This window comes from Miniopterus natalensis, chromosome 1 (assembly GCF_054644295.1).
Source record: "Miniopterus natalensis isolate mMinNat1 chromosome 1, mMinNat1.hap1, whole genome shotgun sequence".
Taxonomy (NCBI): domain Eukaryota; kingdom Metazoa; phylum Chordata; class Mammalia; order Chiroptera; family Miniopteridae; genus Miniopterus; species Miniopterus natalensis.
Window position 1 is genome coordinate 201,514,867 of NC_142081.1, and position 16,397 is coordinate 201,531,263.

The 16,397-nt window shown below is 61.8% G+C and overlaps 1 protein-coding gene across 4 annotated transcripts in view; it reads left to right on the top strand.

Annotated features, from left to right (window-relative positions):
• GAK (cyclin G associated kinase) overlaps nucleotides 1-7,123 on the top strand; it is a 50,686-nt gene extending 43,563 nt beyond the window's left edge. For 3 of the 4 annotated variants that reach the window (XM_087828719.1, XM_087828724.1, XM_087828727.1), the window contains 4 exons: nucleotides 4,629-4,853; nucleotides 5,329-5,477; nucleotides 6,350-6,526; nucleotides 6,620-7,123. In XM_087828719.1, coding sequence (XP_087684845.1) covers nucleotides 4,629-4,853; nucleotides 5,329-5,477; nucleotides 6,350-6,526; nucleotides 6,620-6,721 — 653 coding nt within the window. In that variant the 3' untranslated portion in view covers nucleotides 6,722-7,123. Of the gene's footprint in view, nucleotides 1-3,186; nucleotides 3,535-4,628; nucleotides 4,854-5,328; nucleotides 5,478-6,349; nucleotides 6,527-6,619 lie in introns of those variants that run through there. The other variant, XM_087828731.1, reaches the window with a different exon arrangement.
• Nucleotides 7,124-16,397: the final 9,274 nt, after the last annotated feature.

Here is a 16,397-nt window from a genome sequence, read left to right on the forward strand (position 1 = left end):
CCTGTGGCAGGGGCTTGTTAAACAACCCACCTCGAGCAGGTGCTAGACCTGGCTCTTCACGGGCATCACAGTGTGTGTGGGCCGTCTGAGGAGCAGGGCCTCAGCGTGGAGGACCCAGTGTCATGCCTGCCTCTGCTGGAGCTGACCTGATGGCCTGTCCCTGGGTTCCCCCAGCTCCTCCAGAAACTGTGGTTATCTGAGAGTCTCTCCTCTCTTAGCAGTTGGGTGGCATGTGGAACTTCTCGTTAGAAGTAGCATCTCCTCAGAATGCTTGTTATTTGGAGTTATCTGGCGTCTGGCCCTTGGCTGGCGTCTCCCCCCTGGAACATTGGGGCCACTCCCTGAAGCCCTGTGCTGGCGCCCCTGAACCTTGGCTTAAAAGCTGAGGTTCTCAGCACTGAGGCTCCCTACTGTCGCTCTCCCCTCTGACCCATCACTGCCTTCGCCTCCTGCTCACGCTGTGGTTGGGTCTTTGGTTGGGTCTGTGGGGCCGGCGTCCACCTTGCATCTTGTGTGTGTGGAGGGCTCCTTCTGCTACTGTCTTGTTGAGTCTTGGGAGGTTTTCATTTCTGGGATAGTTCATTTTTTAAATAGTTTCCTGGAGTGAGGTTGCAGTGTCTCTCAGGCATTCTTGGAAGTTAGGGTTGTCTGGCTCCGACCCTTGCGTGGCCTCTATCTTAGGCCGTTTGAGTGTGGATGGGGCCACAGGAGCCACCTGGTGCTGCCTGGGCTATGGGCTGCAGATCCTGTGCGGAAAGGACTTGTCAGGATCCAAGTTGCCATTCTCAGGATGGAACCCAACTCTCAGTCCTGCACTACGACCCGAGACCCTCTGTCATACTTCCTGCGAAATAGGATTTTAAATAAAGCTGATGGTACTGAAAGGAGAAATAGATTGTTCTGGAGCCCTCAGCATCCCTCTTCACCAAATGTGGAGAAACTGCTCGGTGGCCAGCAAGCGAAAGGGACTTGGAGGCACTGTCAGCCCCTGGGAGCTCAGCGTGGCCCACTCGTGGGGCTCGGCACCAGCTGCCAAGGGCGCATGTCCTCATGCACCTGTGGGTCCTCCACCAAGACGCTGTGACCTGGCAGGAAACAGACCCAGGTGCATTCGATAGGACAGATCACAGCTCGTCGCCACACTCTGACCCCATGGGGTCAGCTGGAATCAGGAGCAGCAGGGAACTGAACCCGTGCAGGTAACACAGGTGGTCTCAGAGTATGGGGAGGGGGCACATTGCACTGAGTGAAGGTGGAGGCAGGAAACACGAAACCCGGGGTGTTGTGTGGCTCCCACAGTGCGAAGAGGGGAGCATCTGCATCAAGTGCCACTTTGGAGAAGAGAAGACATCCCATCAGAACTGGAGCCCTCTTCTCAAGGTGCCTGAGAAGCGGAGCAACATAAACTCAAAGCAAATGGAAGGAAATAAAGAACCAAAACCAGTGAAACAGGAAACAGAAACAGTAAAGGAAGTTAATTTAAACAAAAGGCTGGTTCTTCGAAGAGATTGATAAAATTGACAAAGCTCTGCTAAGACAAAATCTAAACAGGAAGGTGACACGAGGGGCCAGTGTCAGGAGGGACGAAGTCAGCACTGGCTTTGAGAACAAGGAAGCGGAGCCCCGCCTGTGGGTGTGACAGCTGACGTACGTGAGGTGTGCGGTCTCCACAGCCAGCTACACCAAACTCACGTGTGGAGTAGGTCATTGGAGTGCTTTATAACTAAAGAAATGAGCTTATAGTTTAAAAAACCTCCCAAAAAGGAAATCTCCAGGCCTCGATGGTTTCATCGGAGGGTTTTATCACACTTAGCCTGTTCCCCGTAGCCTCTTCCAGGAGTTGGGAAGAGGTGGGAACACTCCCAGTTGATTTTTGTGAAGCTAGAATCACCCTCATACCAAAACCAGACCAAGACGGCCCAAGAGAAGGAAAGTACAGGGCAGCCTCCTGCAAACACGACACAAACTCCACAGCAGAGACGGGCAGCAGAACTTGTCAGTGGGCGAGGCCCCACCACAGGCAGCGGGGGCTGCCCGGGACCTGGAAGCCGGCTCCACACCCAGTGCAGCTGAGACCTGGAGGCCGGCTCCACACCCAGTGCAGCTGAGACCTGGAGGCCGGCTCCACACCCAGTGCAGCTGAGACCTGGAGGCTGGCTCCACACCCAGTGCAGCTGAGACCTGGAGGCTGGCTCCACACCCAGTGCAGCTGAGACCTGGAGGCTGGCTCCACACCCAGTGCAGCTGAGACCTGGAGGCTGGCTCCACACCCAGTGCAGCTGAGACTCCGCCACGTCCACTGGCCCCGTCAGCAGTGCAGGGAGGCATGTGACACTCAGCACCGTGACTGATACACCAGCTGGCGACGAGAACGTCCTCTGCTCAGTAACGACCATCTGCAGACCCTGTCGCCACCTCACCCTGGACGGTGACTGCCCTCTCACAGAGGCGGGAGCAGGAAGAAGTCACACATGGGAAGGGAGAAGTAACACTACTGTAGGTGACGTGCGTGTCTGTGTGGCGGGCCTCAAGGCACCTCTGAAAACCACCTGATCCAGGGAGTGAGTTCCACTGACAGGCCCCCGGATACAGGAGCCACAGGCGAACAGCAGTCATGTCTACTGATAGCTGTGTGCACAGGGAACCCCAGGCCAAAACGGTGCCGTTAACCGCCACTGAGAAAGGGCACCCTTCAGCATGACTGACGACACATGCAGTGAAACTGCACAACCACACGTGATGAAGAAAACCAGACAGGCTAGGCTCCCAGGCAGGAGGACCCGGCACAATGTGGTGGACAGGTCTCCCCAGATCTGAGGGTTCAGTAGTTCCCGCCAAAACCTAGCAAGGATTTCTGTAGACACAGCAGGCTTGTGGTAGTGTGTTTGGAAAGTCAGAGCTGGCATGACTGGTATGATGTCCAGTGGCGGAGGAGCCTGGGAGAAATCCATGTGCCTGGATTGCGGCTCGCTCTGCAGCCACGGAAATCGGGACTGGGTGGTGTTGGCAGGAGGGTACACACAGGTCGAGCGGACAGAGTAGAGGACCCAGAAAGGGCTCACGAGGAGACCAGCTGAGTTTTGACAGGTGCCAGAGCGACCTGCGGGTGGTGCTGGAACATTGCACGTCTGTCCGCAGACAACAAGGTAGCCTCACACCGAGCCCCACGCCTCATACCTCCCTCAGGTGGCTCAGACCTGGTCGTGGGTTAAGTGCACGAAGTGGAGCTGTAAGGCCTCGAGGAGAGAACGGACATCTGGGACCTAGGGCCCATAATGGAAGACATTGGTAGTTTGGACTTAATGGAAATGAAGTCTCCCGCCCAGGTGAGGACTGCACTGATGGAGAGACAAGCTGCAGGTCTGGAAAAAACGCTTTCAAGCCACGCAGAGCTCACCTCTAGGACTCGTAAGTACAGAGAGGCCTCAGTGTCCTCGATAGGCTCCGCCCTCGACCTGAAGTGAAAGGATGTGTTGCGCTCAGGCCAACGGTGCGAACAAAGGTGACGTCCCACACCCGGCACCTCATCAGTATCAGAGCAGAGCCACCGGTTAGAGAATGGGCAAGTCGTGATGAGACCCCTGCATGGGCCATGGGGATGCTGGCGGGCCCCTAAAGATGCTGACACCCCTCACCACCAGGCAGGTGCCAGGGATACTTCACTGGATGTCAGCCCTTGGGTGGTTAAGCGATAGGGCCAACACCGAGTGCCGCCGGGGGCCGGAGCGACTTCTCACCTGTGCTGGAGGGAGTGTAGGGTGCTGCGGCTGCTCTAGAAACAGTGCGTCCGTCTCCTCTAAAAGTGCACAGGCTGCTACCATTTACCAAGATAAAGATGCAGGCGTGTACAGGCCTGTGCGTGGGGTCACAGCAGCTGTGTATGTAGTTGCCTCAGGCCGGGCTGGTGGCTGAGCGAACCTTGGTGCGTCTCTCCCAGAACATGCCGCTCAGCAATAAAAGGAGCCATCCCGAGTGACAAGAGCCCATTGCATAGGCTACCTACTGTCTGAGTCCATTTCTAGAACATTCTTGAAATGAGTCACGGAGGACAGACGGTGCCTTGATCCGTTGCTCACACAGAAGTGTGCACGTGGCCAAGTTGCAGAGTTGGGCACATGTGTGCACCCACATGTACATGGCACACTCATGTGCGTGCACACAGATATGTGCACACAGCATGGCACATATGCTGTGCACATACATGTACACATGGCAACACACACATGACTGTACACATGTAGCAGCTGGCAGGAGCCAGACTGCACCAAGGCCAGTTGTCTGCTGCGTGTGCGCTGGGCCTGGGCTCTGAGCGCTGGTTCTGCAGCTTCCTGTGAGTCTCTTTCCAAATAGAAGGTTAAAGAACGAGCCCTGCATTCTGAGAGCAGGCAGGAGGCAGTGCCTACGCTCACCGAGACCATCTGCACTGTGCTCTGGCCCCTGCAGCCGTCCCTACCATCACCCAACAGGGGGGCCACTTCGAAGACTGCCCCTCCTGGCATCTGACTGCAAACTTTGGTTTTGCAAGTGCATGTTTTCCTGCAGGCGTGTCTCTGAGACACCAGCCCCTTCATAGGACCTAGCCGCTGTCACGTGTTGTCAACGCTTACCTGCCATAACTGTCTCCCCAGGCTCGCCCGGTGGATTTTCTCCTGGGGGCTTTGTTCCCAAAACAGCCCCCCCTCCCAAGGGTGGCAGCTCCTGGCAGACGAGTCGGCCCCCAGGCCAGGGCGCCCCGTGGGCCTCCCAGACCAAGCCATCCCCCAAAACCTGTGCACAGCCAAGGCCTAGCTATGCCGCGAACTTCAGCGTGATTGGTGGGCGAGAGGAGCGGGGTGTCCGCGTCCCCAGCTTTGGTGAGTCTGCCCTCTTTCCCTCTGGGTATGATTTTCTTCTGGGACAGATACTCAATGAGACCCAGAGCCCCTCACCTGTAGGAGCCATGTTTGGGTTTGGGTTTAGGTGGAAGGACATGGTTCAGATTGATGTCTGTGGGTGTCCATCCCTCTCATCCTAGACCAGCATGGTCCAGGTGGCCAGGCCCACGCTGTCTGGGAACTGGCTTGGCCGCCTCAGCTGCCTGGGCAGCTGAACAGTCAGCCCAGGCCTGGCTGTGTTGTCACGGGAATGGCATGTCCCACATCAGCCCAGGAGAGGTGATAGACTGCCCTGCGCTCAGGAGCGTTTGTGCCCAGGGAACTCTCCTGGGTGTTTCCCACTTCTCTCCACTGTCCTTCAGTCCCAAAGGGTCATTGAGCTAGAAACTGTCCCAGGGGTGGGCAGAGGTCAGCGGTGCCCCGGGGTCTCAGAAGACTCTCCGTCCCTCTCCAGGTCAAAAGCTGCGGGTGTCTGAGAACCATTTTGAAGACCTGCTGCCCAACCAAGGCTTCTCCTCCAAGGCTGGCAAGAAGGGACCGAGGACCATCGCCGAGATGAGGAGGCAGGACCAGGCAAGGGACACGGACCCGCTGAAGCTGAAGGTGCGCTGCAGCCCAGGGTGCAGAAGGGACGGGTGCTCCCTGAGTCACCTTTTCACCCCAGGGCATCACAGCCAGTGTGGCCCCCTCGGTCCTGGGGTTCACCGAGGCTCCCCCGGTGCTGTAGATGGACCTGGCCCTCCCCCTGAGTGGACAGCAGCCCCCCGGGGCCCCTGACTCACAGTGAGAGGGTTTGTGCGGCTCGTCCTCTGAGGCTCGCTGGTCTTCTGAGAGCGTTTCAGTGGATGCAGACTGTCCGATCAGCAGCATCTCCACGGTGGCTGTCTCCGTGCTGCTGGATGCAGGCGGCTTGTGTGTCCCCATTTGTTATTAGGCGTTCTCTTCTGGAAATCTAACCATACCTAATCTCTGTCAGGACAAAGTGCCCCTGAGGCCCCCAACCCCCAGGAGAGCAGCTTAGGGCACTGGGGGTGACGGGACATCTGTGTGTCCAGCACTCTGGTCTTTGCTGTGCAGGGCTGGCCATGAGCCCAGCATTCTGGAGTGGCCAGGTGTCTTCACTGGTAGGTTGGTGCTAATGCGGGCACTGTGCCCTTGGGATCATCTTGACAGGCCACCCTGGAGCCCAGTCTGTCACCTTACTGGACACTAGAGCTCTGGGCCAGGCAGGCCAGGCCACGAGGGCAGGTCTGCTGAATTCCCCCGACAGGAGTCACCAGGTTCCTTGTGCTGTCTGGTCCTGTGTGGTGTCTGGCCAGACCTGGGAGCAGTGTTCCCTAGTGGGGTCGTCACAGAAAATGGGGTGGTGGGCCCCACGTCTTGTGGCCAACAGCATGTGAAGTGTCATGACCACTGGCCACATGTCAGGGAGGGACTGGGCCAGGACTGCTCTGCAGCCCCCGTGTCTCCCGCAGCTCCTGGACTGGACCGAGGGCAAGGAGAGGAATATCCGTGCCCTGCTGTCCACGCTCCACACCGTGCTCTGGGACGGCGAGAGCCGCTGGACACCAGTGGGCATGGCCGACCTGGTGACACCCGAACAGGTGAAGAAGCAGTATCGACGGGCTGTGCTGGTGGTCCACCCCGACAAGGTGAGCACCCGGGGGGTCCACCTGAGGGGAGGGGAGCTCCAGGCGGAGTTCCCAGGAGCAGGCGTGAGGCTACCCTCACCTCTCGTCCCGCAGGCCACAGGGCGGCCCCACGAGCAGCAGGCCAGGCTGATCTTCATGGAGCTGAGCGACGCCTGGTCTGAGTTTGAGAGCCAGGGCGCCCGGCCCCTCTTCTGAGCCCTTGAGGTCGCAGCTGTGCATGGACCACGAGTGGCCCCGCTGGACCGAGAGAGCCTCCTCCAGGGCCTCGGCAGCGTGGGCTCACACAGCTGCACCCTGATGCCCGCCTGCCACCCTGGGAGGATCCGGAGCCCATGCTGCCCGGCGAGGAGACAGCATTCCAGAGCCGCCTGGTTTTTTTCCTTTTTTCTTTCCCAAAGGAAAGTGTCGATTCACATTCCTCCCACAGTTGTCACAGTTTGTGATTTGTTTTGTTCAGTGGCCATCCCCTGGAGAGCGCGTCCCCTCTCAGGTGGAGTGCGCTACCCCGTCCTCTCCTGATCCCGCTCACGAACGTCCGTGTCCCAGGTGTGATCAGCCTGGGGGCCTCCTGTACATAATTAAACTATTTTCTGATGACGCTCATCTCTGCGGGTCTCCTGCCCCCGCTCCTGCCGTCGTCCGGCTGGTCTTGGCTCTGACCCAGAAGACGCAGCTTGGGGACCCACAGGGCAGCGTTGGGCTACTTGTCACTCTGTCCTGAGCCTCCTCGGGCGCCTGGTAGCCTGGGCTGGTCAGTCACGTGCAGGAAAAGGCAGGCGGTATGGGGGCTGAAGGGACACACTGCAGCTGTGGGTCCTGGTTGGTCCAGGCCATGGGTCCTGGGCATACTGTGGTCACTGCTCCTCCAGTGCAGGCCCCCTATGAGACTGCAGGGCCCTGTGTCCACCGGGTCCCCTTTGGGCAGGGCGTGCGGGGCTGTCAGGTGTCAGGGAATTCAGAACAGAGACCTAACTTTCTTTGGCAAAGGCCTGTTGGAGGAGTGCCAGCTGCCGAATCTTGTAAGCGGTGGTGTGGCCAAGGAGGCTCGGGACAGCGCAGTCAGGACAGGACAGCAACATCAGAAATGACTTTACGAGCCTCCTATGGGTCTGTCCACAGGGCCAAGGGCTCATTTGACTCTGGCTGCTGGGCACTGCTTCTCGGGCCCTGGAAATTCGGCCTGTCCAGGAGCTCCTAGTGGTGGCAGCAGGTGTGGTCAGGCCCTGCCACAGCTCCCCAGGTCAGCAGGCCTGTGATAGCCATGTCCTCATCACCCAGACGTGCTCCTGAGTCAGGTGTGGTGCACGTGGAAGGTGGAGGTCCTGGGGCACTTGTGGGATACCAGCAGCCTCCACCCACCTCTCATCTCCAGGGGACCCGAGTGCTTTGTCACTAACTTTGGTCTGCAGGAGCTGGGCACTCCTGTCCTCAGAGGTCCCACCTTGGGTGTACCTCTCACCTCGGGAGCATCGAGTGGTTGTGAAAACCTAGCACGAAGCTCAGACCCTGCCTCCCGCTGCTGGCAACTGAGTTGGCCTGAGACCCGCAAGCACTGTGGCCAGGACCTGTGGGCTGTGATGGAGCAGGAAGCCTGTGCCTCCGGAAGGTTCAAGTACAGAAAAGCTCTAGCCTTTGTCCTGAGCTCCCACAGGGCGTCTTGTGCCAGCAGGACCTCACCTGGGGCCAGGACCCCTGCCCACCACCCTGCCCAGGAGGCAGGACAGAGGATGTCAAGGCTGCTGCTGGGGGAGGAAAGAGCACTAAGCCTCTTTCCACCTCGGCTCCAACCCTCCGACCCAGGGCAGTGCTGAATAATGCAGCTGAGTGTCAGTGGTGCATTCTCACAAAATAAGGACCACATTTGTTATGGATCTGCTATTTTTAGCTTTTAGTTTTTCTAAAAAGTAATGAGCAGTCTAGATAGGAACAGAAATTTCACATGAAGGTCGCTGGCTGGGGCCTGCAGAGCCCAGCCCCAGCCCCAGCCCCAGCCCCCTTAGGTCCCCGTGTGGCTCTGTACCTCCCGCCTGTGCTGACTCACTGCCCTAGGTGATGGTCTGAGACCCCCTGCAGGGGCTGCTCCCAGGACCAGGCTTGTCCACTCCAGGGCATGAACAGGCCATGGACAGGCTGGCTACACGCAGTGCCCTGTCCCTACTCCAGCTCTAAGGGATAAGTCTCTGGCTGAATCGCCAAGGCTGGGGGCTCTCACCCAGCTCTTCAGGGCCCTGCTCCTGAGGCAGAGGTTCTGGGCTGGAAATGGGCTCAGATAAGGGACCTGGTGCAGGACAAGCCTCCGTGCTGCCTGCCCATGTATTACTCCAGGCCCCTTTTGTCCAGCACCCCCTGGCCTGCAGAGGACCCACACACACATCCCACAGTGGACACCTGATGGCCTTGGTGATCTGTGTCCTCTGGCACCAAACAGTATGTGCCCCCACACCCACCCGCCTCCTGGCGCACCCACCTCCCTCGCCTCCTTCCCCCTTCCCTGGGGGTCCTGGCCAGTACGTTAGACCCTGTGTCTTGAGAAAATGTCCCCAAGTTAGTGAATTTTTGCTTTGCCTCGAGGCATCTTGATGACAGGTCCTCCTTCCTGCGGCACCAGCTAGTAATTCCTGCAACTCTTGGGGATGGGCCCTCCTCAGTCCCCCTGCAGCCCCCGCCCTAGAAAGCTCTGCAGCCCCTACCACAGGGCCCCTCGGGCAGCCTGGCCTCAGGAGGAGAGAGCCCCCTGCTCTGGCTCCAGCACAGAGCAGCCTTGAGTCCCGCCCCCGCCTAATTCCAGCAAATGCCCGCCCGTGGGAGATAGGTCCTCGTATGCTCAGTGAGTGCCTCCTGGGCACCCACCGTACAGGCCCAGGGGGACTGCGGGGCCTCTCCACGGGGCAGGGACCAGCTCAGCCTGCACCTCCATCAGCCTACTGCCTGCCCTGGTTGCTCTTCCTGAGGCCTCCGAAGCAAACTGCTACTCCAGGCTCTGCCTTAGGGGACCCGGGTTAGACTTGGGTTCCTTGCTCTGCGGTGGGCCCCACATCCCTGCCGGACTCTCGCAGCTCACCACACAGGACTCCAGATGGCCTGGACTGGCTCTGGTCCTTCTAGAGACCCACCAGGACTTCGTCCCACCTTGCAGTTGGGTCTGGCTCTGTGTCCCCAGTTCTGTGGACGATCCTGGGAGCTCCCCCCACCCTCCACCTGAGACCACAGGGTTGGGACTCCTGGGCCCAAGAGGGACCCTCTATCATGTCATTGGAACCAGCCTTGACCCCAGCTGCCATGGGGAGACCCTAGAGGGGCTTTACTCTGAGATCCCGCCCCCAGGTGCCTGGGCCACTGCCAGGAGCCACCCTCCAGTCCAGCCTGAGCCTGCCCAGCTCTGATAATGGCTGCCGAGCCTCGGTGCCACGAGGAATCCTCTTCTCCCCACAGTGTCAGCTTCAGGGGTACAGGGGCACTATGGCCACCAGGAGGGTGAGGGGCCCTGTTTGCACTCCACCCTGTGGGCCCCATGCTCAGGCCAGGAGCCCCTCCTAGGTGGAGAGTAAGGCCTGGACACGATGTCTCATCAGAAGGAAATCCTGCCGCTCGCCTGGGGGAGGGGATACCCAGCAGTTCCCTGCAGCTGCCCTGTGCAAGGCCCTTCCTTGGCCAGGCATGGGGGCAGGGCCCACTGGCAGGACAGGAACCCCCAGAGGGAGCCAGATGCCCCCTCAGCTGTGCAGACACCCTGAGGACTCCGCTGGCCTGCAGTCGGTGTAACTGGTTCTCACACCCCTGATTAAACCAGTTTTGTTTTATTGCACGGATTGTAGTGGCAGGGACCAGGGTTTCCCCAGGGTAGATGGTGGCTCTTCAGAGCCGGAGAGGAACAATCTAGTGTCCAGGCCAAGTGCACCAATGGCCCAGGAGAGGGGTGCCTGGCATCTGCCCTCAGAGGGAGAAAGGAGTACAGAGGAGAGGTTGGAACTCTCAGGGGCAGGCGGCTTCCAAGGCTTCTCCAAGTGGCACGTGTATGAGGACCTGGTTCCTCCTCTCAGCTGTTTGGACAAACATGTTCTGTTCATGGTGGGGCCTGGGGGGGAGGGTGCTGGGCTGTTTTCCCTGTGGCTGCTGGAATGCTGCCGTGGACCTGGGTGCTTACACCCGTTTCCAGTTCCCTGGGCAAGTCCCTGGGCACCTTGTGGAGATGCAGGCGACCTACCCTTTTGTTCACTCACCGTCTGTCCACACCATCCCCCGGCAGAGCAACAAGTGGTCACATGGGCCCTGGGTCCTGTCCTGCAGGGATAGGGTGGCCTTGGGGGGGGTGAGCTGGGGGCTCTGCACCCTGAAAACAGAGCCTGGGTATCGGGTGTTCCTCCCAGATTGTGTACCCCACACAGTCTGGCTGGTAAGCACTCACCTCCACAAAGGGATCCACAGAGCAGGGGGACTCTGGCGCCCCCCCCACACACACATGCACCCTTCACCAGTGTGGCCAGGGGGGCATGCCCCCAGCTCTTCCCTGCTGCCCCCCAGCTCTTCCCCACTGCCTGACCCAGACACTGCAAGGGACTTACCAAGGCCTTTCACCAGGAAGCCCCCAACTTCAGGCAAGCCTGGGGCCTGGGGTCTCTGCCTCTGTCCAGGCCCCTCAGACCAGGCGGGTCCTGCAGCAGTGGCCCAGCCTCAGTCCCAGGGCCCCAGACCAACTTCCAGCCATAAACACATGGCCTGGGCTGCCTGGGCATCTGAGCTAGAGCGGCCCCTTCTCTGGCCCCTGCCTTGCTCCCAAGGATATGCACCCATAGGGTGAGCCCCAGACTGCCTGGTCTGCCTCTGCAGCCTCCATTCCCCTGTCCACCCTGTGCCCTACCTGTCCATCTCAGTTTTCCCCACCTGTCCGCCTGCCCTCATTTGTCCATTGGTAACCCTTTTCCAACCAGAGCAGGAGCAAAGGCTGAGGAAGGCCCTGTGGTGGGGAGCGGGTGCAGAGAGGGGACAGGAGGGGTGGGGGAGGGGGGTTGGGGGGAGGGGAGGGGCCCCCTCGGGTAGTGAGATGAGCCCAGCAGTCCTGACACAGTGGGAAGTGGGGGGTGGTCCCATGCACTCAGGCCAGGTGGACTTGGGGGGGCTTTGTATGGCACACAGACGTGGGTGGGGCTCTGGGCAGTGATGGGTCCTGCTTCTTGTGGAGAGCACCTGGCCTGAGATGGCACCAGATGGCAGGGCTTGAGTTGTGTCATCTTCCCAGACCCAGGCCCCAGGACAGGCGGGAGGGTAGGAGGACTGGACCCCCGATGCCTGGGGAAGGGGAGGAATGGGTTCCAGACCCTCAATGGTGAGTACTGTGTGTTACACGTACCAAGGAGGGACAAGCTCTGCAGCTCCTGGCGCTACCCCCCTGGGGGGTCACAGGACAGCCTTCCCAGAGACACAGGCCCAGAGCCCTGTGGGTGGGCACCTGTTTGAGGCAGCACCAAACTGGCAGACATGACCAGGTGTCTCCCAGGTCTTAGTGACACCCCTGCGCATTTGCTCGGCCTGGACACCTTCTCATTCCAGGGTCCACTTTGCCGATGGCTGTGGAGGGGACCCTGATGTGAAAGGCATGGGCACCTGGGCCCAGCTGCCAGGCTCTGGGTCTGCAGGGATGGGGGCAAGGCCGGCCAGTAGCCTGGGCTTCCCTCCCCCATCACCCCACACCTCCAGTCCATGACCAAGGTCCCCTACGCACTCAGGGCTGTCCTAGGTGCTTTGGTGAGGTCCCACCCGATGCAGCGAGAAGCTAAATTCTAGTCTCAGGCCCATGTGCATGCTTCTGTCTTTATCTTGGAGCATAGAGGGGCTGCTCCAGGTGGCATCCAAGGCGGGGGCGGGCAGGAGCCACAGGCCCCCAGGAAGCCTTACAACCACCCTGACCCCTCCTCTGGCCCCTCAGGCCTGCACCCCTCCTGTGAGCAACTCAGAAAGTTGTGCCTTCCCAGTCTGACACATCCACACCAGCTCTGCTGCGTATGATTGGGCTCTGGGCAATGGCAAGAGACCGGTGTGGGTTGGTCTGGCCCAGAGCCAGGAGGCCAGGAAGTGCAGATGGGTGTGGGCTGGGAGCAGGAAGGGGTGACTCTGCCCTGCTGGGAGAGGTGACAATGTCAGGGGTCTGGGGCCTGGGGCTGAGTGGGGGAGGGCAAAGGAGGGGAGCCATCCCTTTGATCTGAGCTGGGAGCCTGGACCAGCTCCTCAGGAAGGGGGTCTGCGGGGCTCCTGTTTAGGGACTGAGGGGCCTCCCTTGTCTCTGGAACTTGAGGAGCAGCCTGGGGGCAGGGCCTCTGTGGAAATGGACAGTGGGGAAAAGGGCACCTGACTGGCACTGTCTCAGTGCCCCAGGACCGGGCAGGGTCTGAGGGTCCAGTTGGACGCTCCAGGCTGAGGCAGCACCCCGGCTCTGCTCCCAAGCCCACAGGAGGGCCCCCAAGCACTCACCCCTGGTGGCTGGACTCTTATCCCCATGGTGTCAGGGGAAGGGCCACGGCATCAGGGAGGCACATGGGGTCCTGCCCCAGCTCCGAGGAACTATAGCGATTTCCCGGCTGCCCACTTGGCTCTCACCGTTCCAGCCTTTTAAGTACAATGGAATCCAGCAGGAAGATGGCAGCGCAGTGGGACCCTGCTGGGGACTGAGATCCTCAGCTTGCTAAATTATTAAGTTTACATTTGAAGTTTCTGGGCGAGCCTGGGTGTGCCAGGAGCCCCTCCCAGGCCCTGCTCTGGGCCTGCAGCCCCGTCAGCCCCCACACCGGGAGTGAGGAGCAGCTCCCTCCAGGGGGAAGAGGGTGCCCCGGGGCACAGAATGCCAGGGAACAGGTGGATAGCTAGGGCCAGCCAGGCTCCTGTGGGGGGAACAGAGGGGCTCCCAACAGGGGCTTCCAGAGAGGGGATGGGAGTTGGAGCAGGGCGACAGCAACCTCTCTCTGCCATCTGGAGTGACCATGGTGGGGGGACAGAGGAGACTTGTGGAAGGCAGGGGGTCTCAAATGAAGCACCTGCCTCCCCCAGCACAGTCCTGCTCCCAGTCAGGGTTGCTGGCCCATTTCTGGAGAGTAGTGCTTTGGAGAGCAAGCTGACCTCCTGGTGAGACATCCTCCCCTCACCAGCTCCTGGCCATTTCCCTCCCCATCCCAGCACCATCCACCTCCTCTAGGCCCAATACCATCCTGGACAGAGGCCACACCAGGTGCCTACGAGCCGCCTCCTGGATCTTCAGCCTGCTGGCCGAACCACACTCAGCTCGGCCTTTCTCGGCTGTTACAAATCTTCCCCTAAGCTCCTATGGGTCTCTCAGCTTGCTGCAAGTCTGGGCACTGTTCACCAGCACCCAGGTCCTCGTCTGGGCACTTGCAGGACCCCGAGTCCTACTGGATGTGGCCCAGCAGCAGGGGGGAGCCTGACCCCGGCATGATGTCCTCACCTCCTGCCCAGCTGCTCTGCCCGCCCTCCAGTCCTCACGCTCCGCAGCTGCCTCCTCCCAAGCACCCATCGCTCTGACCCCACTGTAGCAACCTGGTCTGTTTCTCCCTGGGGGAGTCTGAGTCCTGGTGGGCCACCCACCTCTTGCTCAGGGCCTGGGCAAATGTGAACTGAGGGGCTGCTGTGTGTGGCGAGGGTAAGACAGGTAATGACAGAGAGAGACAGGGAGAGACAGACAAGACAGAGAGATGTCAGCACAGGGAGAGGGAGGGAAGGAGAAAGAGACACAGAGACATAGACAGAAACTGGGAGAGTCCAGCAGCGTCCATGGGCCAGCAGAGGGCTTCTGTCCTCCGTGCCCAAGCCTATCCCCTGCCATGCGAGTCCCTGGCTCAGGGGGGTGCGTGGACCCGGTGGGGCTGTAACCTCCAGCGCTGGGGCTTGGACCCTGGCCCACTTCTGCTCTGACGGGCCTTCACTTCCCGGACACCATGCAGGCTGCGCCTGCCTCGCCTGGCTGCTCTGAGGTCAGTGGGAACCGTCCCTACAGGTGGCTTGTGAGGACAGCTGGGGTAACCTCCGTGGGGTTGTCGGCAGGATGCTGGCTCTGGGTCATCCCCCAGGTCATCTGGGCAAGGATGCTCGAAGGGCTGGGCGAAGCAGACCCTTAGCTGAGGATCCTCGAACACCTGGAACTGGTGACCACTCCCCAGAGCGCCCGTCTCCAGGTCTGCACAAGGCCTGAGGCTATAACCCACCTCACCTCCTAAAGAAATCAAACAGAATGTGCTTCTCACATTCTTGGGGAGTCGGTCTGGCCAGCACGAGGGGCTCCGTGTGGTGAGTCCCATGTCCTGTCCACAGACCCACCCTTCTGGGCAGCCCCCCACCCTGCACCTCCCGGCCCAGACCCAGGTGACAGGACCTGTCCGCAGAGTGGCCCTGCTGAGGCCAGCTTCCATGGTCCCAGGAGCCTGCCGCTGTGTGTCCTGGGACATGGGCCTCCCCAGGGCCACTGGGGCCCACACTGGCTAAAGTGGTGGCTGAGTGGGAAGTGCCCGTCCACCCCTCCGGTCCCCTTGTTCTTCGCCTGCCAGGGTCCCACCAGGCCACTGCTGGCCACAGTCTGGCCTGGAGGTGCCAGAGAGGAGTGGGAGCTGGAGCAGAGGTGCCAAGCTGTCCTCCTGCGCTCAGGCTGAGCGTCCAGGGGCGGCCGAGGAAACGAGGGGCGTGAGGAGTGGTCACCCTGGGTGCGGGCAGGGGCGGGGGCGGCTCCAGGACCCATCCCTTTCATCCGGGGCCCGCCGACTCCTGATGACTCAGCCTGGCGGGGACGGCGACAAGTCAATGCCGTGTCCACCAGTGGAGTCCACCCTCCGACCAGGAGCCAGCCCTGGGGGTTCTGGGAGACGGGGGCCATGAGAACCGAGCCCCCCTCAGCACCCCTCCCCGCACGACGCCCCCGCGCAAGGTCCGCGGAGCCAGGTCCCCGGACCCCGGGAGGGCAGTGGCCGGAGGCCCCGCAGCGCAGCTTCCCCGCAGAGGCTGCCCGGCCGGGAGGGGGCGGCCGGCCCGCAGTGACCTTCAGGACCCCCCCCCCGGGGCCGCCGGCTGTGGGAGGACGCGGGTCTCTCGGTCACTGTTCACCGCAAAGCAGGGCGGGCTGGCCTGCGGGCCTCTCTCCGCGGGGGCGGGGAGGGGCGGGGAGGGCCCGGGAGGCGGGGGCGCCCTGGTCGGGGCCGCGAGGAGGCCCGAGGCCCCGGGGTGGGGGTCGCGCTGTCGCCCCTCCCCCGCGCCCGCCCCGCCTCCCCACGCGCGCCCGCGGAGCGCGCTGCGGGGGCGGCGACCCCTACGCCAGGCCCGCGCCGCTCCGCGCGAGGAAGGACTTTTCCCACCCGGGGCGCGCGTCAGTCGGTCCCGCAGCCGCTCACGAAGTGCCCCGGGAGCGAGGGGGTGCGGGGCCCCGCGGGAGGGGCGGCTCCCACCCGGTCCGCACCGGGGCTCCGATGGGGACAGTGTCTGGGCTGCGGGCTGGAGCCCGGGGCCGGTTTGGGGCGACGGGGGCGCGGCCCCGCGGCTCCCGCCCCCGCCCCCGCCCCGCGCGCCGCCCGCGGCCCCGCCCTCCTCGTCACGCCGGACGCGGGCGGGGGGCGGGGGCGCCTCCGCGTGACGCGCCTTCCTCCGGTGCCCTTCAGCCGCCGCCGCAGTTCCTGGGGCGCACATGGACCCGGTCGGCCCGAGCGCGCTCCGCCGCTGACCGCCCGCCGCCCGCCGCCCGCACCCGGCCCGGGAAGGTAACCGGCGCCCCGCGCAGCCCCTCCCCCCGGCCGCCCCTCGCGGCTGCGGGGCCCGGCCGGCCGGGCGCTGTCCGCCCGCGCGGTGCTGAAGCGGCCCGGCCCCGGCCCGCGCCCTCGCGCGTCCT